This window comes from Eucyclogobius newberryi, unplaced genomic scaffold (genome assembly GCF_026437365.1).
Source record: "Eucyclogobius newberryi isolate DKJ021-1_F unplaced genomic scaffold, fEucNew1.0.hap1 SCAF_5, whole genome shotgun sequence".
Lineage (NCBI taxonomy): Eukaryota > Metazoa > Chordata > Actinopteri > Gobiiformes > Gobiidae > Eucyclogobius > Eucyclogobius newberryi.
In genome coordinates, this window is record NW_027316167.1 from 22,276,682 (window position 1) to 22,302,778 (window position 26,097).

A 26,097-nucleotide genomic window follows, 5' to 3' on the forward strand; every position below is an offset into this window, starting at 1 on the left:
ATTGCTCTGACAGGTGGACACTTTGACTGCGCCGAGACCGATGGCGGCGGCGTTTATTGAAGTTTGTTTCCAATGGAGAACATCCGATCACGTCTAACGTTTGGGAACAAGGCCGAAGATGTGAAATTAAGAAAACGAAAATCCCAACTTTACGCAAAAGACGATCCGTGTCCTCTTAACTGTGGTTAGTCCTGATCCGCCACAATCAGACGTCCATTCAGAGAGAAACTGTAACGTCAGTCAAATGTAGGCTTCATTTCTGTATTAATGGTATTATACCGTGTTGTACTTTATCCAACAGGTGCTCTTGGATTCCGGTTGGCCCTGTTTGTTGTGGCTTTTAGACTTATAAACTGCTTCCTGGTGCAGAGCAGCTTTGTCCCAGATGAATACTGGCAGTCTCTTGAGATTTCACATCACATGGTCTTCAAATATCCTTTTTGTGGCCTTCTATGTATCATAATAAGTTACATTTAAAACAATACATACTTTTACTTCCTCTTGAGTAATATATTTGACAGTAACATTACTCTCATTTGTGCGATGACGCTTAATGTTATAAAATATAAAATTATTTTAATATTTGTGTTCCTTCAGATATGATTTTGTTTTTCTCATCTTTGTGTGTCTATCTTTTTTAAAATGCCAGATTTCATGCATTATTATTTATTATTTTACCCTTTCCATTATAAATCAGATATCCAAACTGCTGCTCTTACGATCACTCTTAGTTGAGTCATTTCTTAGACTTCTACTTTGTACTTGATTATTATCTTACGTAACATATTTGGATACTTACCACCTGATCATAATATTAAGGCTTGTAGGATACAAATGATTAGCTGTACCCAAGTGAATACCTAAGGCTGTAGTGCAATGTTCCATAGTTTCTTTAACAGTGATACTTATGGTTACTTGACCTGGGAATGGAAAGAAGGCATTAGAGGGTATTCCTATCCTCTCCTGTTTGCGTTTGTTTACAAAGTATTGTATTATATTAACTACGACTCCGTCCACTTGCTTGTAAGTAGCTGCACTTTATTTATGCATGTATGTTTTTATTTGATTTCGTTTATGCCCAAATCCTCTTTTGATTTGCAGAAATGGCTTCCACGAATCCTTCAAACGCTTCTGGCAGCATTTGCAGATGTCAAATTTTTCTTTCTCGTGGGAAGTTTGGAAAATACTGACACTGCAAAATGGACGGTAACATTCAACTCACTTTGGCTGACAGTATATTGACCCGTGCTTTTGAATGACACGTTTGATTTCAATGTGTTTGTCCATTTATCTCTTCAGTTTATTTGCCACTTGTCGTCCTGGTTCACCTGGTATTGCTGCACCAGAACTTTGACCAACAGCATGGAAACGACGCTCACCACTTTAGCCTTGTGTTACTTTCCTCTGCCAGGATCCAGATCTCAAAGCAGGTCCCACGACTAATCATGTTTTTAATCAAGTCCAAAGCATTGTTGTTTTTTCTACTTTTCATACTGTCTTTTATTTTGACAGCTGGAAATACCTTACCCTGGTTGCCTTGTCTGTACTTGTGCGTCCGACCGCTCTGATTGTCTGGTTTCCTTTGTTGATCTACCATTTCTGGCAAGAAGAGAACAAACTGAAGTTTATAATCCACCGTTGCGCTCTCATAGGGTCAGTTTTCTGGTTCATATCCCTCAAAATTGCCATTGTTTATCCCATTTTCATTACTCACTGTTCTTTTAGGACCCTGGCAATTCTAATCTCTACCACGATTGACTGTGTATTCTACGGCAAGGTAAAACATAATCAGCAGAAACTTTTAAACTTTGCACACTACTGTATTACACGTAGATACCACCCAATGTTAAAGATGCACTATGTAAGTTTGTCTCATGAAAATGTTATCACTTAGACAGTATGGTATAAACATATCTAGCTTTCATTTATTCAAAATACTTTTTTTGTTTTGTGATATTTTATGCCTTGAGTTCATGGATATTGCAAAGTTTTATGCCATTTTGTGGAAAATACCAGACAAAACAACATATGCATGAAGAGTAGGTTTCAAACCCTCTACCTAAAAACTGTCCCTTTAATGAATGGCAAGTCCATTATTGATTTAACCGTTATTAATTACACATCTTTTACACCAGGTAACTTCTAAACATTGTGTCATTTTTACCAGAGCTTCTTTTACACTCCTATTTTTTTTAAACAAAATGGCATAATCAGAAACATGTCATGTTATTGTGTCTTGTTTGCAGTGGACTTTTGTGCAGTTCAATTTTATAAAGCTGAACATCTTCCACGGAGTTGCAGATTTCTATGGCTCCCATCCTTGGCACTGGTATTTCACACAGGGCTTTCCTGCTGTGATTGGGCCCCATCTGCCTTTGTTTCTTCATGGCTGTACAGTTGCTTTTAGACGCTACAAGATGATGGCTTACACCATTACCTGGACGTTAATTGTCTACAGGTGAGCTTAATTTTAAATCCATTATTTCCCTCGTGTAGTGTTAATTGCTTGTCGTATCAGTTTTGTCACTAGATTCAGAATGGACTAAATGTATTAATACATTTGTTTCAGCCTTCTACCGCACAAGGAGTTCAGATTTATCTACCCCGTGCTGCCGTTTTGTATGATCTTTTGTGGTAAGCTCTGTGCAGACATTCAAAATACTGCAAACCATGTTGTAAACCATCTTATACATGATTATCTATTATGCTATATTTCCCACAGGCATTTCTCTGGCAAGTTTAAAAAGCTGGCGACGGACTGTGACTGCCATCTTGGTCGTGTCTAACTTACTCCCAGCTCTGTATACTGGTTTAATCCATCAGAGAGGAACCCTCGATGTCATGGGCCACTTACAGAGTCTTTGTGATGTCAGCGGCAGCAACAATTTACAGCCAAACGTGCTCTTTCTAATGCCCTGCCACTCCACACCGTATTACAGGTACAGTACTCGCCCCCAAAACATGTGCCACTCTGTGCACTTCCTAGTGTATATCACAGTCTTTTTAACATCTTTGCAGCCACCTGCACTGCCCAATAAGTATGAGATTTCTCGAGTGCCCCCCAAATCTTGGAGACGATTATGTGGATGAATCTGCCATATTTTATGAGGACCCGCTCCAGTGGCTTAGGGCTTCTTTTCCATACAAGTCATCTCTGCCCACTCACCTAGTTATCTTTGATGTTTTGGAAAAGGTAAGTCCTAGATGAGTCATGACCAGTAAATAAAATGTTGAATGGGCAACTTAAACTTTTTTTTTATAGGACATATCTGCATTTTTGCAAGGAAATAACTTTGTGAGGACGACAGAAATATTTCACACTCATTTTCCAGAGGGAAGAGTCGGAAGAAGCATCTTTATTTATGAAAGGCACTGATGAACATCGTATTAATAAATATTTACATTTGAGAATTTAAAGCGCATTTACTATTTTTATGACATTAAAGCACTGGAATTATTGTTCCAATTGTAGATACTGAAAGCAATGACGGTATATACATTAAATCTATGAACAATGAACACCATAAACTCTAAACTTGAAACACCCGGTAAAAATGGTAAAATTGAATTTGTTTGATATGAAAATGTATCATCACACCTGGACTTTTTAGTTATGGTATACTTTTCCATCTCAGTCTTTTCTCAGTTTTTATGCTTTGATAAAAAATATTTAACTTAAAGGCGGTATGGACGATTTTTCGGCGGTATGGACGATTTTTCGGCGATTTGAGAACGCAGGCGGAAGTGCGCATGCGCACTCTCCCGTGCGGACTGATACAACACACACGTGCGTTTGTTTATTAGCGCAACGGAGCGCATCGCATCTCTCGTCTCCCGTAGATTTCTGTCCACTTCTGCGTCAGCTCGAACTGTCTTTCTCCGTCTTCCTTTTGCCCCGTACACTGAGGGAACTATATTATGATAGATCCATGCGCTTAGGCACGCGGAAACGTGGGGACGAGCCTGACGCGGCTGCAGGTGAGCGGTAGGTGCGTTTTATGATTGATACGTGGCAGGACAAATGATTTATCCACACCACGAGGAAATATGATAAAACGTGCTGAAAAAAATCGTCCATACCACCTTTAAAATGGTGCAGATGTAACTAAATGTGAGTCTCTTAACAGATTTTCTAACATAAATCTAAAATGCACATGTTTTTCCTTATAAACAATATGGTTTAGTGGATACTGTGTAATTCTATTGGCAACAATATGTTTACACTTGAACCCTACAACAGCAAGTAACAAACTGATCCTGTATCACTACAAAGCAATGGAAATTACTTCCTAATTTACAGAGAAAATAAAACAAATGAACAAAAGAGACAATTGCACCAACAGGGGTCAGTAAATCCAAGAAGAAGTACATACGGTATCTAAAAGAGTGCATTTTGTGTCAATATTTAGGATCGAAAGGCATTGGTCCCAGCTCTATTTTGACATCTGCCATATGTCTGTCTCTGTTTTTTCCAGCTTGGTTCCATTTGCGCTCAGTGCCATGTCTCGACATATGTTGCTTACTGCGATGCCTTTCTCGCAAATCCTCCTTTGAGTTAGGTCGCTCGGATGGTCCACTGTAACAAGGTAAGTTAAAACAAAAGACAGAGATGCACCATTAAGACATAAAGTCTTACCTCGGTCCAGAATGTTTGCCGTACGTCTCGCCAAAGAAGTGCCTGTAGATGTAATCGTCAAGATCCTCAAAAAAGTCTTCATTCAAACCTTGGTGCTTGCACATATCAGCGAGATGGTCCTGGACTTCGTTAACAAAGTCAGTGAACAGCATTTGGTCGTGAACAAACAAACCGTTGTGAAAGAATTTATTAATGAACCTCTCCAGCGCCTTCCAGTTGGTGAAGTGGTCGACCTCTTTCTGAATGTAGCTCTGTAGTAGCAGGTAGAACTCATCTGCTCGTATGGGTCCGGCAGCTTTGTTAAAGAGACTCATGAACTCTTGATACGCACAGTCAAACACCTCGGAGCAGCTCTGTGGCTTAAACTTCTCGTGCACCTTATCGGCAGAATTTTGAGCAAAGTGGTCGCTCTGGAAGAAGTCGAAATTGGATTTGAATGCTTTTTTAGCCCGTTTACCAGATCGGTGCTGCCACGTCTCATCCGTGTTTCTGTCATTGCCTCTCTTTTTATAAAAGCCTCGTGCTTTGTTAAAGATGGTCGACGCCGAATCTTTAAAGTTCCTAAAGGTGGATTTGACGGAATCAGAAAACTTCCTGAGGTTCTCTTTAACAGCCTCCTTTGCCTTCTTGATCTGCTCTTTGTGGTGATGAACAAACTCCTTTGTGGTGTTCTTCACAGCGTCAAAGGTTTCTTTCACTTTCCCCGCCATGCCCTGCTTGGATTTTGACTTCCTCACTTTCGGCTCGGAGTCTCCTTTTGCCGTCTCCTCCTTAGTTTGCAGGTAGAGTCGCTCCCACAGGTCAGAACGCTGCAGCGCAAAGCTCAGCCGCTTCTCCAGCTCCATCAGACGAGACTGCAGGTCGTCTGCCTTTTCCGCCCCATTGATCTGTTGTTGATGTTTGTTAATTTGTCTTCTCAGCTCGTAGGTCACCTTGCGCTCACCGTCCAGTGTCTTTCTCAGCGTCTGCACTTCAATCATCAAACCCTCCCTTTTTTCTCTGAGGCTGAGGATCGCCTCCTTCTCCTTCTCCAGTTCAGCCTTCAGTCTTTGGTTTTCGGACAGAAGGAAGTCTGCTCCTGCTCTCGTGGCCTCGAGGTCTTGCATCGCCAGGTGCAGGGTCTGGACTTCCTCCTTTACAACTGACAAGGATCTTTCCTCCTTTAGCAGGCGATAATTCTCCCTCAGCAGCCTCTGGTACTGAGATTTAATCTGGCTCCCCTCCTCGGCCTTTTCCTTCAGCAGCGCCTCCAGCTTATCCCTCTGAGCCTGAGTGTCGAGAAACAAGTTGTTTATGCTCTTGTTAACAGTGCTCCACATAAACTCGAAAATAGCCCAAGACAGTATTTTGATCCCAATATGTATTCTTTTTCTAGCAAATGTAAGCTAAGATACAGTAAATGCAACATAACAGGAAATAACTGTTATTTAGGCAACTATTATTTAACCAGCGCATAAACTTTTTGCAATGTTTGGTTCCTTCGTGTGAATATGCTAAAATAATTAGCATCTGAAAGGCAATATTGAACTACTACTTAGATTAGATTTACTTACTTGCATTTGAGCATTTTCTATTCTGAGCTCTTCATTCCCTTTTCTTATCTGGTCAATCGTTTCTGAAAGCACTGAAATGGCTTTTTGAACATCCAGGTCTTTTAGGCTCAGGTCTCCTTTCTGTAGAATGATAGTAAAGTATTTATAAATCATGAAGTTTTTAGGTGAGATACAAATGTGGTGTCTTGTCACTCACCTGCTCGCCAGCGTGAATATAAGGTAAAATAAGGTCTCTCAATCCATTCAGTTTCAGTTCATCCACAAATTGCCTTTCCTGGATCTGATTTGTACCTGTTATCAAAATCCAAAATATTCAGCAAACAAAGCTCAGTAAAGGAACGAGAAGTGCAGATAAAAGGCCTTTTTTTCTTACTGTAGATGTGTCCAAACCCGGAGCTGATGGCAACAATGAGAGCCAGTAAGATGCAGGTGGTGAGCGCGCTGCCGCCTTGGAACCGTGTCTCTCCTCCAGCCGCGGCCTGCTCCTCCAGTCTCTCCTCTCTCTCGCTTTGGTCGGGCTCAGACGCCGTCGTGGTGTTGAGGGTATTTCTTCTCACACGGCGCCTTCGAATTACAGCCCCAGCGCTTGGGTCAGGCTCGTCCTCACTGCTGCTCAAGTGAGGCACAACCAGCGGCTGCACTGGGAAAGCTGGAGAGAAAAAGATCAACTATAGATGCTGTGGAGTTTCAGCTAGGGCTGTCAAAAAAATCGACACACAGAAACTACTTAAAACTGATATTGAAACTAGACACTAATCTGGGCTGATTTCGATACAAATTACATCAATGAGACCACGTTTGACCGTTCCTGAATAAGGTTATTAGATAAGACCACATGGTACAATTAAAGAAACTACCATTATTTTGTGTAGAAAATGACATCCCAACTTATGTTCTCATTGTGGTATCAAAATTGGTATCGAGACCTTTCCTTAATTATTAGAATTGAGTTAAAGTTAGTTTTGTGACACCAGTTTCAACAAAATACAAGAAAAGCCTACAACAAACTCCATGCTCAGGGCGTGAATGTTTAGTGGTTTCATTTAAATCTCAAAATCAGTTGTTACTTTTTCCAATTCAAGTCATATTTTTTTCATTTAAACTTATGAAAAGTGAGATGGCACCGCATTGCAGTAGATGTGCAGTTGCAGCACCTGAATGAGAGGAGATGAGTGGAGTCTTCAGGTGATTGCCTAAGTTTACAAGGGTCTGAGGCAGTTTCCACTCAATCATCATCAAGCCTGCTTTATCAGTGAGTGTACCAAGACATCCTATCATAAATACATTCCAAAATATAGAACACACAGACATGATTTCAGATTGTATGACAAAAGAAAACATCGCTTTCACAATATATGTGTATATTACCACCCAACAACTATTGACTTTTCATAAATAATCTGACAATCAACAGTATGTATCCTGATGCAAACAACAAGTCCCTCTGGACATGTTCACATTTTTAAACTTGTTCCCAGATGTTTGTGTCTTTTAGAGAGCAGTAATCAGGTGAGGTCAGTCTAGTGCTGTACCTGTCTGTGCTGAGGTGAACGTGTACTGGCTGCTACAGTCCTCAGCGGCTTCTGCAGCGACTGGCTCATCTTCTTTTGAGTCTCCGAGTGTTAAAATGTCAGAGTGATCACTTGATGACAACACGGACACGTGCTCGATACCGGCCGCATTCACATCAGTCTAAAGAAGTTAGAAAACATTGTTAGGGAGATTTAACGTGGTACAACATTTATTTTATTCTGTGTGGTACCTCCTCTGGATCGAGCGCTTCCACTGTGGCTGCATCAACCAGAGTGACTTCAAGTGAATCTTCTTTTACTTCACCGTGATCAGCTTGAAATACAATCAGATATTGGGCTAGATTAACCTTCCATATACGGGTACGACGGCCAGCGTATTTTATGAATTGGAGAATAGGGCAACACGTGATGATTATTGCAACTGTAGTTAGATTTGCAATATGTGCCGTCGTGACACATATTCATGTGCAATTACTGTCGTGATCACATGCAATGGTATTTATGTATTTATTTATGTTTATCTTTATAATTTTTCCCCTCCATCCCTTGTTGGGAAATGGGAGGTTTTCGTCTATGGGAGTTTTTGTTTATAGGAGATCTTCTACTGAGTGTTTTTCAAACTTCCTATAAGTGATCTGTTCTTCTGTATCTACCTCTGTATCTACCTGTGTTGCATCAATGAAATTTCCCCATGTGGGACAATAAAGGAATATCATATCTTATCTTAATATGTGTTTAAAAAGTAGCATTCGGTTCTGAGTGCAGATTGTAAACAACTCTATTTGAGAGAAGACTGAAATAGAAACTAATACTAAACTCATGCATTTCAGAATATGATTGCAGATGTCTAAATTACAGGTGCAACAAGATGTTTCTATAAAAAGACAGGATATTTTATTCTTTGCAGGGGACATTCTATTATCCAAACAAATGAAGCCTTTGCAATTTGTTTGTTGCTTCAAATTGCCTATTGGAAATTACTAATAGGTATAACATGTTCATTAATTGGCTCGAGCCATGGAATGGAATACATTCCAGGAAGGAGGGGGAATAAAGTCTAAAGCAGGGCTGCCTAATACGTCGATCGCAATCGATGGTCGATCGCGGTGGAAGTGCCGGAAAGCTTCGAAGCGCACCGGAAAGCTCTGGAAAGGGCCAAAGCGCGTCTTTTTTATATTGCACATTTATGATAAACAATATTAGGCTAGGGTTAACCCTAGGAAACACAAAGCCTACATTGTGTTTCTATAGCCTAATTATGGTCAAACAAAAATAAAGCATGTTTAATACTGAAACTAAAAATAACACTAAATTATACAATAATTTAGATCTATAGGTAGATCTTCGGGCTTTGTCGAATATAAAAGTATGAAAATGTGTGGGTACCCCTGGTCTAAAGAATAAAGCCTAAAGAATAAAGTCTAAAGACTTTATACTCTTTAGGCTTTGTTGTTGTTGTTGTTTTATGGCGGTTGGCATCCAATTGTTGCATTACCGCCAGACTTTATTCCTCAGACTTTTCGTAGTCCTCAGACTGTCGTAGTCCGTAAAAGAACTCCTTCCATTGCTTTGGTGTTACAAAGCCCATGAGGTCATGATATGTCTTTGTGACTAGAATAGTTGTTGTTGTTTCAGAGACCAACCGGCTTTATTCCAGGGAGACTCTTCTTCATCTTCCTCTCCTTCTTTGACGTTCGGTGCTTCCATCGTACAGCTTTATTCTTTAGGCTTCATTCTATAGGCTTTAATATTTCCACTGATGTCGCTGCTTGGTAGCCGTGCGTCTACGAGACTGGACGAGGACAGGAGACCACCCCCACCTCGTCACTCTGATCACTCTGACTCCCCAAAAGCAGACCCCCATCACTCCGACTCCCATTTAGCGCCTTTAGCCTGTTTTCTATATCTGCCCAATCAAGCTCCTTTGTTCCAAGGAATCTCCCTGCAGCTTTAGCAATGATCCTGATCCTTTCAGTTCTGCTTTGAGTCTGAGCAGCACAGTTTACAACATCCACCATAAAGAGTACAAAATCCTCTCTATCCACAACCAGGGTATTCTCATTAATTCTGGAACCTGCACACTTGGGACCTCCACTCTTGAAACCTTCACACTTCTTGGGAGCCACACTGGCCTTTCTCATTTCGCCCTGGCTGGGAGCAGCGCTGGCTCCTCTCTCTGTATTTACTCTAAACTCGTTACTTGAAACTTTCTTGACTGCATCTGCATAGGATATACCTTGAGAGACCTTTCTTTTCTGCACCTCAGCAGCTCTTTTGCTAAACCTGCATCCCCCATAGGCAGAGCTATGTTCTTCCCCACAGTTACAGCACTTCAGTTTTGCTCCCACGTCACACTTCCCATACTCGTGATCTCCTGCACATTTACCACATCTTTGCCTCCCTCTACAGACCGCTGCAATATGCCCAAAGCGCTGGCACTTAAAGCAACGCAGGGGCGGTGGAACATATGGCCTAACGTCATGGCACATGAACCCAATGAACACCTTACTAGGCAGGCACCTCCCTTCAAGTGTTACCATTACCGACAAGCTGTCACATCTTACCCCAGACCGGGTCACCTTCAACCGCCTAGCGTCCACCACCGTAGCTCCAGTCAAATTCTCCTTAACTTCATCCACAGACGTCGCCGTAGGGACACCTACGATAACTCCTCTGACCGTGTTTCTTTCAGCATCAGACACAAGAATGTCCTTTCCACCCAGACGTTTAGTTCCAATCGCCTTCCGTTGCTGAGCCGCGTCCTTGCACACGACCAGCAGCGAGCCATCTCTAAGGACACTCGCACTCTTGATCACTCCCACAGCTACAGTTAGGCTCTTTGACAATGCCACTGAATTCCACTCCTTAAAGGATGCACTATCCTTTGCAAGCTTTATGATCACCTTACAGTCTCTGCTCTCACTCCGGATATCAATTGCTTCAGCCTCATCCTGCTGCTCATTCCCAGAACCCTCGGACGAGCTAAGGGACTTTTTACGTTTCCGGGCACGTGCAGCCAGAAAAGGCTGCTCCTCCACGCCGTCCAGAACGTCTTGTTGTTGTTGTTGTTGTTGTTTTATGGCGGTTGGCATCCAATTGTTGCATTACCGCCAGACTTTATTCCTCAGACTTTTCGTAGTTGTTGTTGTTGTTGTTGTTGTTTTATGGCGGTTGGCATCCAATTGTTGCATTACCGCCAGACTTTATTCCTCAGACTTTTCGTAGCCCTCAGACTGTCGTAGTCCGTAAAAGTACTCCTTCCATTGCTTTGGTGTTACAAAGCCCATGAGGTCATGATATGTCTTTGTGACTAGAATAGTTGTTGTTGTTGTTGTTTCATGGCGGTTGGCATCCGAGCGCTGCACCACCGCCAGACTTCACTCCCCAGACGTTTCGCAGTTGTTGTTGTTGTTGTTTTATGGCGGTTGGCATCCAAGTGTTGCATTACCGCCAGACTTTATTCCTCAGACTTTGTCGTAGTCCTCAGACTCTGTCGTAGTCCGTAAAAGTACTCCTTCCATTGCTTTGGTGTTACAAAGCCCATGAGGTCATGATATGTCTTTGTGACTAGAATAGGTGTTGTTGTTGTTGTTTTTTTATGGCGGTTGGCATCCAAGTGTTGCATTACCGCCAGACTTTATTCCTCAGACTTTCAGAGACCAACCGGCTTTATTCCAGGGAGACTCTTCTTCATCTTCCTCTCCTTCTTTGACGTTCGGTGCTTCCACCGTACAGCTTTATTCTTCAGGCTTCATTCTATAGGCTTCAATATGTCCACTGATGTCGCCGCTTGGTAGCCGTGCGTCTACGAGACTGGGCGAGGACAGGAGACCACCCCCACCTCGTCACTCTGATCACTCTGACTCCCCACAAGCAGACCCCCATCACTCCGACTCCCATTTAGCGCCTTTAGCCTGTTTTCTATATCTGCTCAATCAAGCTCCCCTGTTCCAAGGAATCTCCCTGCAGCTCTAGCAATGATCCCGATCCTTTCAGTTCTGCTTTGAGTCTGAGCAGCACAGCCTACAACATCCACCATAAAGAGCACAAAATCCTCTCTATCCACAACCAGGGTATTCTCATTAATTCTGGAACCTGCACACTTGGGACCTCCACTCTTGAAACCTTCACACTTCTTGGGAGCCACACTGGCCTTTCTCATTTCGCCCTGGCTGGGAGCAGCGCTGGCTCCTCTCTCTGTATTTACTCTAAACTCGTTACTTGAAACTTTCTTGACTGCATCTGCATAGGATATACCTTGAGAGACCTTTCTTTTCTGCACCTCAGCAGCTCTTTTGCTAAACCTGCATCCCCCATAGGCAGAGCTATGTTCTTCCCCACAGTTACAGCACTTCAGTTTTGCTCCCACGTCACACTTCCCACACTCGTGATCTCCTGCACATTTACCACATCTTTGCCTCCCTCTACAGACCGCTGCAATATGCCCAAAGCGCTGGCACTTAAAGCAACGCAGGGGCGGTGGAACATATGGCCTAACGTCATGGCACATGAACCCAATGAACACCTTACTAGGCAGGCACCTCCCTTCAAGTGTTACCATTACCGACAAGCTGTCACATCTTACCCCAGACCGGGTCACCTTCAACCGCCTAGCGTCCACCACCGTAGCTCCAGTCAAATTCTCCTTAACTTCATCCACAGACGTCGCCGTAGGGACACCTACGATAACTCCTCTGACCGTGTTTCTTTCAGCATCAGACACAAGAATGTCCTTTCCACCCAGACGTTTAGTTCCAATCGCCTTCCGTTGCTGAGCCGCGTCCTTGCACACGACCAGCAGCGAGCCATCTCTAAGGACACTCGCACTCTTGATCACTCCCACAGCTACAGTTAGGCTCTTTGACAATGCCACTGAATTCCACTCCTTAAAGGATGCACTATCCTTTGCAAGCTTTATGATCACCTTACAGTCTCTGCTCTCACTCCGGATATCAATTGCTTCAGCCTCATCCTGCTGCTCATTCCCAGAACCCTCGGACGAGCTAAGGGACTTTTTACGTTTCCGGGCACGTGCAGCCAGAAAAGGCTGCTCCTCCACGCCGTCCAGAACGTCTTGTTGTTGTTGTTGTTGTTGTTTTATGGCGGTTGGCATCCAATTGTTGCATTACCGCCAGACTTTATTCCTCAGACTTTTCGTAGTTGTTGTTGTTGTTGTTGTTGTTTTATGGCGGTTGGCATCCAATTGTTGCATTACCGCCAGACTTTATTCCTCAGACTTTTCGTAGCCCTCAGACTGTCGTAGTCCGTAAAAGTACTCCTTCCATTGCTTTGGTGTTACAAAGCCCATGAGGTCATGATATGTCTTTGTGACTAGAATAGTTGTTGTTGTTGTTGTTTCATGGCGGTTGGCATCCGAGCGCTGCACCACCGCCAGACTTCACTCCCCAGACGTTTCGCAGTTGTTGTTGTTGTTGTTTTATGGCGGTTGGCATCCAAGTGTTGCATTACCGCCAGACTTTATTCCTCAGACTTTGTCGTAGTCCTCAGACTCTGTCGTAGTCCGTAAAAGTACTCCTTCCATTGCTTTGGTGTTACAAAGCCCATGAGGTCATGATATGTCTTTGTGACTAGAATAGGTGTTGTTGTTGTTGTTTTTTTATGGCGGTTGGCATCCAAGTGTTGCATTACCGCCAGACTTTATTCCTCAGACTTGTTGTTGTTGTTGTTGTTGTTTTATGGCGGTTGGCATCCAAGTGTTGCATTACCGCCAGACTTTATTCCTCAGACTTTGTCGTAGTCCTCAGACTCTGTCGTAGTCCGTAAAAGTACTCCTTCCATTGCTTTGGTGTTACAAAGCCCATGAGGTCATGATATGTCTTTGTGACTAGAATAGTTGTTGTTGTTTCAGAGACCAACCGGCTTTATTCCAGGGAGACTCTTCTTCATCTTCCTCTCCTTCTTTGACGTTCGGTGCTTCCACCGTACAGCTTTATTCTTTAGGCTTCATTCTATAGGCTTTAATATGTCCACTGATGTCGCCGCTTGGTAGCCGTGCGTCTACGAGACTGGGCGAGGACAGGAGACCACCCCCACCCCCATCTCGTCACTCTGATCACTCTGACTCCCCACAAGCAGACCCCCATCACTCCGACTCCCATTTAGCGCCTTTAGCCTGTTTTCTATATCTGCCCAATCAAGCTCCTTTGTTCCAAGGAATCTCCCTGCAGCTTTAGCAATGATCCTGATCCTTTCAGTTCTGCTTTGAGTCTGAGCAGCACAGTTTACAACATCCACCATAAAGAGTACAAAATCCTCTCTATCCACAACCAGGGTATTCTCATTAATTCTGGAACCTGCACACTTGGGACCTCCACTCTTGAAACCTTCACACTTCTTGGGAGCCACGCTTCAGAGACCAACCGGCTTTATTCCAGGGAGACTCTTCTTCATCTTCCTCTCCTTCTTTGACGTTCGGTGCTTCCACCGTACAGCTTTATTCTTCAGGCTTCATTCTATAGGCTTTAATATGTCCACTGATGTCGCCGCTTGGTAGCCGTGCGTCTACGAGACTGGGCGAGGACAGGAGACCACCCCCACCTCGTCACTCTGATCACTCTGACTCCCCACAAGCAGACCCCCATCACTCCGACTCCCATTTAGCGCCTTTAGCCTGTTTTCTATATCTGCTCAATCAAGCTCCCCTGTTCCAAGGAATCTCCCTGCAGCTCTAGCAATGATCCCGATCCTTTCAGTTCTGCTTTGAGTCTGAGCAGCACAGCCTACAACATCCACCATAAAGAGCACAAAATCCTCTCCATCCACAACCAGGGCACTCTCATTAATTCTGGAACCTGCACACTTGGGACCTCCACTCTTGAAACCTTCACACTTCTTGGGAGCCACGCTGGCCTTTCTCATTTCGCCCTGGCTGGGAGCAGCGCTGGCTCCTCTCTCTGTATTTACTCTAAACTCGTTACTTGAAACTTTCTTGACTGCATCTGCATAGGATATACCTTGAGAGACCTTTATTTTCTGCACCTCAGCAGCTCTTTTGCTAAACCTGCATCCCCCGTAGGCAGAGCTATGTTCTTCCCCACAGTTACAGCACTTCAGTTTTGCTCCCACGTCACACTTCCCATACTCATGATCTCCTGCACATTTACCACACCTTTGCCTCCCTCTACAGACCGCTGCAATATGCCCAAAGCGCTGGCACTTAAAGCAACGCAGGGGCGGCGGAACATATGGCCTGACGCTATAGCACATGTACCCAATGAACACCTTACTAGGCAGGCACCTCCCTTCAAGTGTTACCATTACCGACAAGCTGTCACATCTTACCCCAAACCGGGTCACCTTCAAACGCCTAGCGTCCACCACCGTAACTCCCGTCAAATTCTCCTTAACTTCATCCACAGACGTCGCCGTAGGGACACCTACGATAACTCCTCTGACCGTGTTTCTTTCAGCATCAGACACAAGAATGTCCTTTCCACCCAGACGTTTAGTTCCAATCGCCTTCCGTTGCTGAGCCGCGTCCTTGCACACGACCAGCAGCGAGCCATCTCTAAGGACACTCGCACTCTTGATCACTCCCACAGCTACAGTTAGGCTCTTTGACAATGCCACTGAATTCCACTCCTTAAAGGATGCACTATCCTGTGCAAGCTTTATGATCACCTTACAGTCTCTGCTCTCACCCCGGACATCAATAGCTTCAGCCTCATCCTGCTGCTCATTCCCAGAACCCTCGGACGAGCTAAGGGACTTTTTACGTTTCCGGGCACGTGCAGGCAGAAAAGGCTGCTCCTCCACGCCGTCCAGAACGTCTTCCATCCCCGATCCACTCTCCTCCGCCGTCTCTTGAGCAAGGTCTCCTCACAGTTTTGTACAATAATGGCGGTTGGCATCCAAGTGTTGCATCTGTTGTTGTTGTTGATTACCGCCAGACTTTATGGCATCCGAGTGTAGCCAGAACGTCTTCGACCACCGATCCACTCTCCTCCGCTTTTTATTCTTTTAGGCTTTTATTCTTCAGACTTTATTCTTTAGGCTTTATTCTTTAGGCTTTATTCTTTAGGCTTTATTCTTTAGACTTTATTCTTTAGACTTTATTCTTTAGACTTTATTCTTTAGGCTTTATTCTTTAGGCTTTATTCTTTAGACTTTATTCTTTAGACTTTATTCTTTAGACTTTATTCTTTAGACTTTATTCTTTATGCTTTATTCTTTAGACTTTATTCTTTAGACTTTATTCTCACAGGTCTCTCAGGTCTGCATTCAGCACAATCTTGCAATTTGTCAGGACAAACAAGTATTTGAATCGCAAACTACGCAATCATCAACGGTGAATTACTGACCGTTGTTTGGTATGCCGCAAAACGCAGGAGAAAACATGGCCGCACGGGAAGGCGGTCGCGCAGGAAGGCGTCTCGCGGGAGGCGAGAGCCAACATCGCCGCTAGCGCGGCTTTAATTGTTACTTTAATATTACATACCATCAATTGAGGTGACTTTTTGCCGCGCCGAGTTTACAGATGCAGGTTCAACATCCTCCACAGCCTCAGTTCCCAAAGTCTCAATATCTGAACCCTGAAACAAACAAAACATAATTTAGGGAACCATTACTGTACGTCAGGATAAATATATGACAGTACAAACAAATTACCTCATTGCTGATGATAGTCCACCCACAAGACGACTCAGTATCACTTCCTGACATTTTGCGTAGTTGTCTTCAAAAAAGAGACACACTTATTATGGCGTTAAGTTCGTTAACATATTTGTCCAGGTCTCACTCTCAGCCCGTGTTATCTGTTCTGCTGAAGATCTACCTGAAGTACAGATGACAGCTTAGACGACCCATTCAAAGAAAGTGTAATTGTTATATTTTTTATTTACGAACATGTTGCCTATTTTTACCCAGTTTGACCATTTCGGTGGTGTTTATAATTGTACTTCCAGGTTGGACGTGAGCAGCAGATGTGACAGAGGTAGAGGTGATCCCACAACTGTTACCTAGCAACCATACAATAAACAATGGCCAAAATCCATATATCCATATATATATATATATATATATATATATATATATATATATATATGGATATATATATATATATGGATATATATATATATATATGGATATATATATATATATATATGGATATATATATATATATATATATATATATATGGATATATATATATATATATATATGGATATATATATATATATATATGGATATATATATATATATATATGGATATATATATATATATAGATATATATATATATCCATATATATATATCCATATATATCCATATATATATATATCCATATATATCCATATATATATATATCCATATATATATATATATATCCATATATATATATATATATCCATATACATATATATATCCATATATATATATATATCCATATATATATATCCATATATATATATATATATATATATATATATATATATATATATATATATATATATATATATATATATATCCATATATATATATATATATATCCATATATATATATATATATATATATATATATATATATATATATCCATATATATATATATATATATATATATATATATATATATATATATCCATATATATCCATATATATATATATATATATATATCCATATATATATATATATCCATATATATATATATATCCATATATATATATATATATATATATATCCATATATATATATATATCCATATATATATATATATCCATATATATATATATATATATATATATATATATATATATATATATATATATATATATATATATATATATATATATATATATATATATATATATATATATATATATATATATATATCTATATATAATATTAAAGGCGCAATGGACAATTTTTTGGCGATTTGAGAACGCAGGCGGAAGTGCGCATGCGCACTCCCCTGTGCGGACTGATACAACACACACGTGCGTTTGTTTATTAGCGCAACGGCTCGCAGCGCATCTCTCGTCTCCCGTCTTCTTCTGAGTCAGCTCGAACTGTCTTTCTCTGTCTTCATTTTGTCCCGTACACTGAGGGAACTAGATTATGATAGATCAATGCGCTTAGACACGTTAGACGAGCCGCGGCTGCAGGTGAGTAGGTGCATCTTAGGATTGATACGTGGCCACGAGGCAATAAGACTCAGATTTGAGCCCAAAAAAATCGTCCATTCAACCTTTATATATTAAAGTTGCTGTTGCGTGTAAAAACATCTGTGCATTTTTGAATGAATGTCGCACATTGAAGACATAAATAGAAGGATTCTGTTTTAGCTCTACTTCTTCTTTATGATGCCATGTTTGTTATTTTTTATTTCATATGATGTAAAATTTAAAAAAATAAAAAACTCAGCCCTACTTCAGGGACCGGCCTCCTGCTAGCAAACAACAGAAGATACACGCTGACGGTGGATTATTGAGCGTTGTTTGGATATTACGGCAACATAGAGGAACGCCTCGGCCCGTATGACGAGGAAGAGGAAGAGGAGGCATGACCTGGTCGGTGACGATATGAACAGCGGGGATGACTCCCCTGGAGCCACTGATCCTGTGCAGCGTAGGGCGTCTTCTTGCTCGTCTATGGAGGGCTCTCTCAGTGAGGAGCAGGGCAGGGGGGTTGCAGATATCGGGGATGTGAGTTCAGAGTGTAAGGTGTTCATAAAGCTCGCGCAGGATAATGCGTCCTTTAAGGGGTGGGATCCGATGGTGTTGACAAGGAGCCTGACTGTAGCTATGGGAGTGGTCAAGCATGCGAGTGTCCTTAGGGATGGCTCGCTGCTGGTCGTGTGCAAGGACGTGGCTCAGCAAAGGAAGGCAATTGAAGCTAAGTGTCTGGGTGGGAAGGACATTCTTGTGTCTGATGCTGTAAGAGGCACGGTCAGGGGAGTTATCGTAGGCGTCCCTACGACGACATCTGTGGATGACATAAAGGAGAATTTGACTGGAGCTAAGGTGGTGGATGCTAGGCGGTTGAAGGTGACCCGGGATGGGGTAAGGTGTGACAGCCTGTCGATAATGATTAGATTTGAGGGTGAGATCCTGCCTCGTGTGGTGTGCGTTGGGTACATGCGCTATGGCGTACGCCCATATGTTCCGCCGCCCCTGCGTTGCTTCAAGTGCCAGCGCTTTGGGCATATTGCAGCGGTCTGTAGAAGGAAGCAGAGGTGTGGTAAATGTGCAGGAGACCACGAGTATGGGAAGTGTGACGAAGGAGCAAAACTCAAGTGCTGTAACTGTGGGGGAGAGCATAGCTCTGCCTACGGGGGATGCGTGTTCAGCAAGAGGGCTGCTGAGGTGCAAAAAGTTAGAGCCTCTCAAGGCATATCCTACGCGGATGCGGTCAAGAAGGTGTCTGGTAGCCAGGTGAAGGTGGATGCAGTGCGGGCTGCCAGTGCTGCTGGTGACCTAGGCGACAGGGGTGGGGGCAGCGTTGCCCGCGGCCAGGGGGAGGTCCCCACTGGGATCCCTGTGAGTGTGGCTTCCACGGGCAGAGGCCCTGTGGGTGCGGAGGATGTACTGGTTGTGAAGAGGAAAGATTTCTTCCTCTTTATGGTGGAAGTGATTAACTGTACTGGTCAAACCAAGAAGAGATCCGAAAAGACTAGGATCATTGCTAAGGCTGCAGGGAAGTACTTTGGAGCTGGGGGTCCCGAGTGGACGGAGATAGAGGATGCGCTGCGGGAAGGCACCCTGCCCCATTCTGGCAGTGGGAGTGGGGGGGCTCCCGATGCGCCGTCAGGTTCCGGGGGCTCATAATGGCGGTGGTTGTCTTGCAATGGAATGCGCGTAGTCTTCGTGCTAATGGCCAGAAATTTAAGCATTTTGTCTCTACCTTGTTGAACAAGCCTCACGTTATGTGCGTGCAGGAGACTTGGTTACAACCTAGGTGGGTTTTTGGGATACAAGGGTATGTGTGTGTTAGGAATGATAGGGAGCAGGGTAGAGGCGGAGGTGTGGCTGTGTTTGTCCGAGATGACCTAAATTACGTTGTTGTCAGTGTGAGTAAAGCGCCGGAGGCTCTGGCGGTGAGGGTCTGGCTGGGTGGTGAAGCTGTTACTGTGGTTAACCTTTATAATCCGTGTGGTGAGTTAACGTTAGAGTCCTTACATAGTATCGGTAAGGATGTTCGGGGAAAGGCCATGTGGTGTGGGGATTTTAATGCGCATAGCGCTTTGTGGGGCGGTAGTGGTACCGATAGGTATGGGCAGGTGGTAGAGGGTTTTATCAATCAAAGGGAGTTGGTTTGTCTGAATGATGGGAGTGGGACCCGCTATGATATGGGGACCGGTACGGAAAGTGCAATAGATCTTACGCTTGTGTCCAAGGAGTTAGCTGGTGTTTGTAGTTGGGAGGTTCTTGGTAATCTTTCTTTTGGTAGCGATCACTATCTAGTCCGCACCGAGATTGGCTTTGGGAGCTGTGTGGTCAGGGGGACGAGGACTGGGGGGCTTTCCTGAGGAAAGCTGATGATGGTTCTAGGGTTCTGCAGGAAGGAGGATTGACTCAGGTGGATGATCTCAATAGTGCAATTGTCTCGCTCATCACGCAGTCAGCGGTAGGCACGATTCCTAAGCGTGGTGGTAGTGGACATAGGAAGCGGGTGCCGTGGTGGAATGAAGCATGTGGTTATGGTGTTAGGGCGAGAAATGCGGCGTTTCGCCGTCTAAGGGTTACCCACACTGAGGGTGCCCTCATTGACTACAAGAGGGCCCGCGCTGTTGTGCGGAAAACTGTAAGAACGGCCAAGAGTGCCTGTTGGAGGCGGTATTGTTCCAAAATTGGGAGAGAAACGCGTCTCGGGGATGTTTGGGGGATGATTAAGCGGATGCATGGGGTTGAGCGCCGTCACGGGACCCCGGTCCTAATACAGAATGGTGTTGAAGCAGTCAGCAACGTTGACAAAGCTGAACTGTTGGCCAGCACCTTTGTGTCGGTGCACAGCTCTGACAATCTCTCACCTGCGGAAAGGCACTACAGGGAGAGTACTTTGGCCCAGAATTCTGAGCTGATTGGGCACCAGCCTTCGACTCAAGATGACCTTGACCTTCCGTTTAGTTTGTTTGAGCTAAGGAGGGCACTTTCTAAGGCGAAACAGACAGCCCCGGGTAAAGATGAGGTGTGCTATGACATGCTCTCTCATTTGACTGATGACACGCTTGGGCTAGTCCTGGGTCTTTTCAACCGTGTTTGGGATTCAGGTTGTGTTCCATCTGCGTGGAAACAGTCTACGGTGGTGCCGGTTCTGAAGCCGGGTAGGCCAGCGTCTGACCCTTCAAGTTATAGGCCAATTGCCTTGACGTCGCAGCTCGGGAAAACGATGGAGCGCATGGTTACCGAGCGGTTGGATTACTTCTTGGAGAGTCAGGGTTTGCTTCCCGCGCACCAGAGTGGTTTCCGTAGGGGCAGGAACACCATAGATTCCGTGTTGTGTTTGGAATCTGATATCCAGCTGGCCAGGGCTCAGAGAGAAAAGGTTATTGCGGTGCTCTTTGATGTGGAGAAGGCGTACGATATGGTTTGGAAGGATGGGCTCCTCATTAAGCTGCGGAAGTGTGGTGTGAAGGGTAAACTGTTTAACTGGGTCCGGAGCTTTCTGTCTGGCCGGCGTATTCAAACCAGAGTGGGCGCTGCTTACTCTGAGGTCTATGAGGTAGAGAATGGGATCCCACAGGGGAGTGTGTGTAGCCCTATCTTGTTCAATGTTATGATTAAGGACATCTTTGACGACGTGGATGGGTCTGTTGGGAGGAGCCTTTATGCTGATGATGGCGCTCTATGGGTGAGAGGGAGGAATCTCCGGTTTTACGAGGCGAAACTGCAAAGGGCAATACAGCAGGTGGAGCAGTGGACCCTGAAGTGGGGGTTTAAACTGTCCGTACGGAAGTCTCAAGTGATCTGTTTCTTCAATGGGCATAGGGACGTCTCCCTTCGACTGCATGGGCAGGTGCTCGAACAGGTCAGGGAGGTGAGGTTCTTGGGGGTCACCTTTGACGAGAGGCTTAGTTGGCGTCAGCACATTGATGAGGTCAGTGGTAAATGCAAAAGGGTGAATAACTTGCTTCGTTGTCTATCCGGCCAGGACTGGGGGGCCAGCAGAAGGTCGCTCCTGGGTATTTATCGGGCCGTCATGAGGGCGGCTATTGATTATGGCTGTATAGCCTACATGTCTGCGGCTGAGACTAACTTAAAGAAGCTTGATGTGGAGCAAGCCCAGGCCTTGCGCATCTGCTGTAGGGCTTTTGGGACCTCCCCTGTCTCGGCGCTGCAGGTTGAGTTGGGGGAATTGCCGTTGCGGCTCCGGAGGCTGGAACTTCTGTTGGCTTGCTGAGTGAATGTGCAGGGTCGTGCGAGCTCTCACCCGGTGAGGGACTTTCTCGGGGTTGATGGGGGGCAGAATGAGGCTGGCGGTATGGTTTTTGGCCAGGTGGGAGGTGCGAGGGCGCGGCTTGCGGGGGTGGGTGATCTGCGTGTGAGCCCGTCGGTGGCTTTGTCTGCTGTGGCTCCGTGGAGGTTTGTCCCGGCTCCTGTTGATGTTGGCTTGCATGGCGGGCTTGGAGGAGTCGCTGGGAGGGCGCCGCAGTTTGCCGTTCGGGCGCTCATCGATGGGCACTCGGGTGATGTGTTTGTTTGTGCCGACGGGTCTGGGGATCCTGGGAGTGGGCGTGCTGGCGCCGCTTGTTTTGTGCCTGACCTGGGGCTGGCGGTCGGGAAGAGGTTGACAGATCGCCTTTCTGTTTTCGCGTCGGAGCTCATGGCGGTGCGGTTGGCATTGGAATGGGCGGAGTCTGCTTTGCAGTGTTGCGGCATTGTGGTGGCCTCTGGCAGCCTTTCTGCATTGCAAGGCATTGAATCTGGGAGGTCGGATTGCAGACAGGGTGTGTTGAGTGGCGTCTTCTGTCTGGTGCTCTCCCTGTCCAGGAAGGATGTGGGGGTTTCCTTCGTTTGGGTCCCTGCGCATGTGGGGGTGGATGGTGGCGAAATGGCTGGTGCACTGGCTGGGCGTTCCCTTAGGCGGCCATCAATTGATGTGGCGGTTGAGTTGAGCGGGTCTGGGGTCAAGCCCGTTGTCAAGGGTCATGTGGTTGGCCTTTGGCGGGAATTTTGGAGACGATGTGTTGCTGGACGGCGTCTCTATCGCATGCAGGGTGGTGTGGGTCCTTGCGGGTCTGTGGGCGGGAGCGCGTGGGAGGAGGGGGCCTTCGCCCGCATGGGGATTGGCCATGCTGGACTCAATTGGTCACTGAGTGGGATGGGCGGACATCCGACCGGTCTGTGTGGTCGCTGTCGGGTGCCGGAGACTGTCGAGCATGTGCTGATTTGCTGTGGGGCTTATGATGGAGAGGGGGCCGGGTTGGCCTTGTGGTTTCGGAGTGATGGGCGGGAGTTCAGTCTGCGGAGCGTTCTGGCGATCCAGTCACAGGGTTTGTGTCGGGCTGTGGTTGCTTACTTATGTAGCACAGGGCTGGGTAAACGTTTATAGAGGTGGGGGGTGTCACCCCGGATATCAATAGCTTCAGCCTCATCCTGCTGCTCATTCCCAGAACCCTCGGACGAGCTAAGGGACTTTTTACGTTTCCGGGCACGTGCAGGCAGAAAAGGCGGCTCCTCCACGCCGTCCAGAACGTCTTCCATCCCCGATCCACTCTCCTCCGCCATCTCCCGTCTCTCCAGACCGGGTGTTGAGCAAGGTCTCCTCACAGTTTTAGTCCAGGGCTTGTTCTTCCTCAGACTGTCCTCAGACGTGTTTTAGCCAACCGCCATAAAACAACAACAACAACAACAACAACAACAACAACAACAACAAGTCACAAAGACATATCATGACCTCATGGGCTTTGTAACACCAAAGCCAATGGAAGGAGTACTTTTAAGTCTGAGGAATAAAGTCTGGCGGTAATGCAACAATTGGATGCCAACCGCCATAAAACAACGTTCTGGCGATCCAGTCACAGGGTTTGTGTCAGGCTGTGGTTGCTTACTTATGTAGCACAGGGCTGGGTAAACGTTTATAGAGGTGGGGGGTGTTGGAGACTGAGCCGAGGATGAGGAGCAAGAGGATGTTCTAACGCGCTTGGACTTCATGGGCCTAGAAACGCCAAAGTGATGGAAGAAGGACTTCTAAAGGATAAAACGACAAAGACGTCCCATGACCTCATGGGCTTTGTAAAACAACAAAGACGTCCCATGATCTCATGGGCTTTGTACTTCCAAAGCACCGAACGTCAAAGAGGGCGAGGAAGGTGAAGAAGAGTCTCCCTGGAATAAAGCCGGTTGGTCTCTGACACAACAACTATTCTAGTCACAAAAACACATCATGACCTCATGGGCTTTGTAACGCCAAAGCGATGGGAGGAGTACTTTTACGGACTACGACAGAGTCTGAGGACTACGAAACGTCTGAGGAATAAAGTCTGGCGGTAATGCAACACTCGGATGCCAACCGCCATAAAACAACAACAACAACAACAACTACGACAAAGTCTGAGGAATAAAGTCTGGCGGTAATGCAACACTTGGATGCCAACCGCCATAAAACAACAACAACAACAACAACAACAACTATTCTAGTCACAAAAACAGATCATGACCTCATGGGCTTTGTAACGCCAAAGCGATGGGAGGAGTACTTTTACGGACTACGACAGAGTCTGAGGACTACGAAACGTCTGAGGAATAAAGTCTGGCGGTAATGCAACACTCGGATGCCAACCGCCATAAAACAACAACAACAACAACAACAACAACAACAACAACGGACTACAACAGAGTCTGAGGACTACGAAAAGTCTGAGGAATAAAGTCTGGCGGTAATGCAACACTCGGATGCCAACCGCCATAAAACAACAACAACAACGACTACGAAAAGTCTGAGGAATAAAGTCTGGCGGTAATGCAACACTCGGATGTCAACCGCCATAAAACAACAACAACAACAGGTGCCCAGAGTCAGAACTAAACATGTTTCAGTTTTGTGCAGCTAAAATCTGGAACAGTCTTCCTGAAGATGTGAGACAGGCTTCTACTCTGACAATGTTCAAATCTAAGCTAAAAACAGTTTTTTTTAGCTGCGCATATGACTGAAAGGATTTTTCTTTGCACTGTTCTCTTTATGTTTGTGATTTCATTAGTTTAGACAATCAGTTGGATTGATTTAAAAGGGTGTTGGACTCCAAAACACGTTAGATGTGTAAAAGTACGTACAATCAGTTGGACTGATTTAAAAAGGATTTAAATACGTTACCCTTTGATGTGTTTTTTATTTTTATTTTTAATTTAGTTAATTTTATTGTATTTCTGTTTCTGTAATTTCCTTATGATTTGAATGCATTTTTCCTGCTGTGTGAAGCACTTTGAATTGCCTTGTGCAAGAAATGTGCTCTACAAATAAACTTGCCTTGCCTTACTTCCTGTTATTGTCAACAACTTACTGCCATTTGAAACGATGATCAATATTTCCCACAGGGTTCTATAGATCTATGGTTCTAGCCCAATGTAATAATTTCGAAAACCACAATAACCTGTCGTATGCACTCTCATTTCACATTGTTCCAGACTGTAAACCTAAAGAAAATACATTATTTACATTGGACATGACTCCGCAGTTCCCTCGAGCGGTGATAAATGGACTATAACAGTAACACAATCAAACGAGGGCAACAACACGCACAGAAACCCCGACCTTCATTGTGACGCACGGACGCATTGATTAAGCATTTTCACGGCAAAATGCGACATCTGCAGCGATTCATTAACGAATAAACCATGGTCTAAACGCCGAAGTTGAGTCTTGAGAGACAACCACAGCTTACCATGGGACCACTGCGTCTGTCGTCCAGCTCCCGGAAGTGGAAAGGGGATGTTTTTTACGGACAGTTTAAAAAAAGTTGATCTAAAACCATTGAAGGATTAGCGTTTAGTCCAGACAGCTGTTTGCAGGCTCCACCATAATTATGAAGTACAGTTTAACGACGCCGCAGCCCACCGTCACTCAGCACGTGGGAACTGTAGTTTTGATGCGTAACACAAAGCGGCAAATGGTTTAACACAACTACATTACCCATGACGCATTGCGATACTCAGGTTTTGCAAGGGTGGTGAAACCCTGTAGAAACCGCTCTGAAAAAACATAAACAAGGAAGTGTGACAAGGCAGACCGTCCTTATTTGTGTTTATGTGGAAAACTATTATAAAACATAGATCCACGGGAAAAATAATAATAATAACACATGTGCCCACGCATTTATAATTGTTCGGATCTAAACTGTCTGATTGTCTGACTTTTGTCGTCACACGGACAACGTGTGTTTGTTTAAAAAAAAACTGTCAGTAATCGAGGGCCCTTCTAAAGAA

At 44.6% G+C, this 26,097-nt stretch overlaps 2 protein-coding genes across 3 annotated transcripts; one reads left to right on the forward strand and one right to left on the reverse strand.

Annotated features, from left to right (window-relative positions):
• On the forward strand, positions 1-3,417 carry pigb (phosphatidylinositol glycan anchor biosynthesis, class B). Its single transcript, XM_072464570.1, has 12 exons — positions 1-184; positions 302-431; positions 906-1,023; positions 1,102-1,206; positions 1,300-1,430; positions 1,513-1,653; positions 1,726-1,777; positions 2,247-2,458; positions 2,570-2,634; positions 2,723-2,939; positions 3,019-3,193; positions 3,263-3,417. The coding sequence occupies exons 1-12, from the start codon at positions 73-75 to the stop codon at positions 3,374-3,376; spliced, it is 1,572 nt and encodes a 523-aa protein (XP_072320671.1). The 5' UTR covers positions 1-72; the 3' UTR covers positions 3,377-3,417.
• ccpg1 (cell cycle progression 1) lies at positions 3,325-25,726 on the reverse strand. Of its 2 annotated transcripts, XM_072464568.1 has the most exons (10): positions 25,557-25,726; positions 16,350-16,416; positions 16,180-16,273; positions 7,952-8,034; positions 7,722-7,881; positions 6,563-6,838; positions 6,386-6,480; positions 6,190-6,309; positions 4,637-5,904; positions 3,325-4,576 (listed from the first exon to the last, which is right to left on the reverse strand). In XM_072464568.1, exons 2-10 carry the CDS (start codon positions 16,401-16,403, stop codon positions 4,399-4,401), a joined length of 2,328 nt encoding a protein of 775 aa, XP_072320669.1. In that variant the 5' UTR covers positions 16,404-16,416; positions 25,557-25,726; the 3' UTR covers positions 3,325-4,398. The 2 variants fall into 2 exon arrangements, with proteins under 2 accessions (XP_072320669.1, XP_072320670.1); XM_072464569.1 differs by lacking the exons at positions 7,722-7,881; positions 7,952-8,034; positions 16,180-16,273; positions 16,350-16,416; positions 25,557-25,726 and adding an exon at positions 7,344-7,521.
• Between the last annotated feature and the right edge of the window lie 371 nt (positions 25,727-26,097).

Bases quoted from the DNA above. Each gene is read 5' to 3' on its own strand.
- ccpg1 (XM_072464568.1), bottom strand. From the start codon at position 16,403: ATGTCAGGAAGTGATACTGAGTCGTCTTGTGGGTGGACTATCATCAGC. The intron at 6,839-7,721 runs GTACAGCACTAG...TTTTCTCTCCAG, and splicing joins GTTCACCTCAGCACAGACAG to CTTTCCCAGTGCAGCCGCTG. The intron at 5,905-6,189 runs GTAAGTAAATCT...CTCGACACTCAG, and splicing joins TAGAAAATGCTCAAATGCAA to GCTCAGAGGGATAAGCTGGA.
- pigb (XM_072464570.1), top strand. From the start codon at position 73: ATGGAGAACATCCGATCACGTCTAACGTTTGGGAACAAGGCCGAAGAT. The intron at 1,431-1,512 runs GTCCCACGACTA...TTATTTTGACAG, and splicing joins GGATCCAGATCTCAAAGCAG to CTGGAAATACCTTACCCTGG. The intron at 2,940-3,018 runs GTACAGTACTCG...ACATCTTTGCAG, and splicing joins CACTCCACACCGTATTACAG to CCACCTGCACTGCCCAATAA.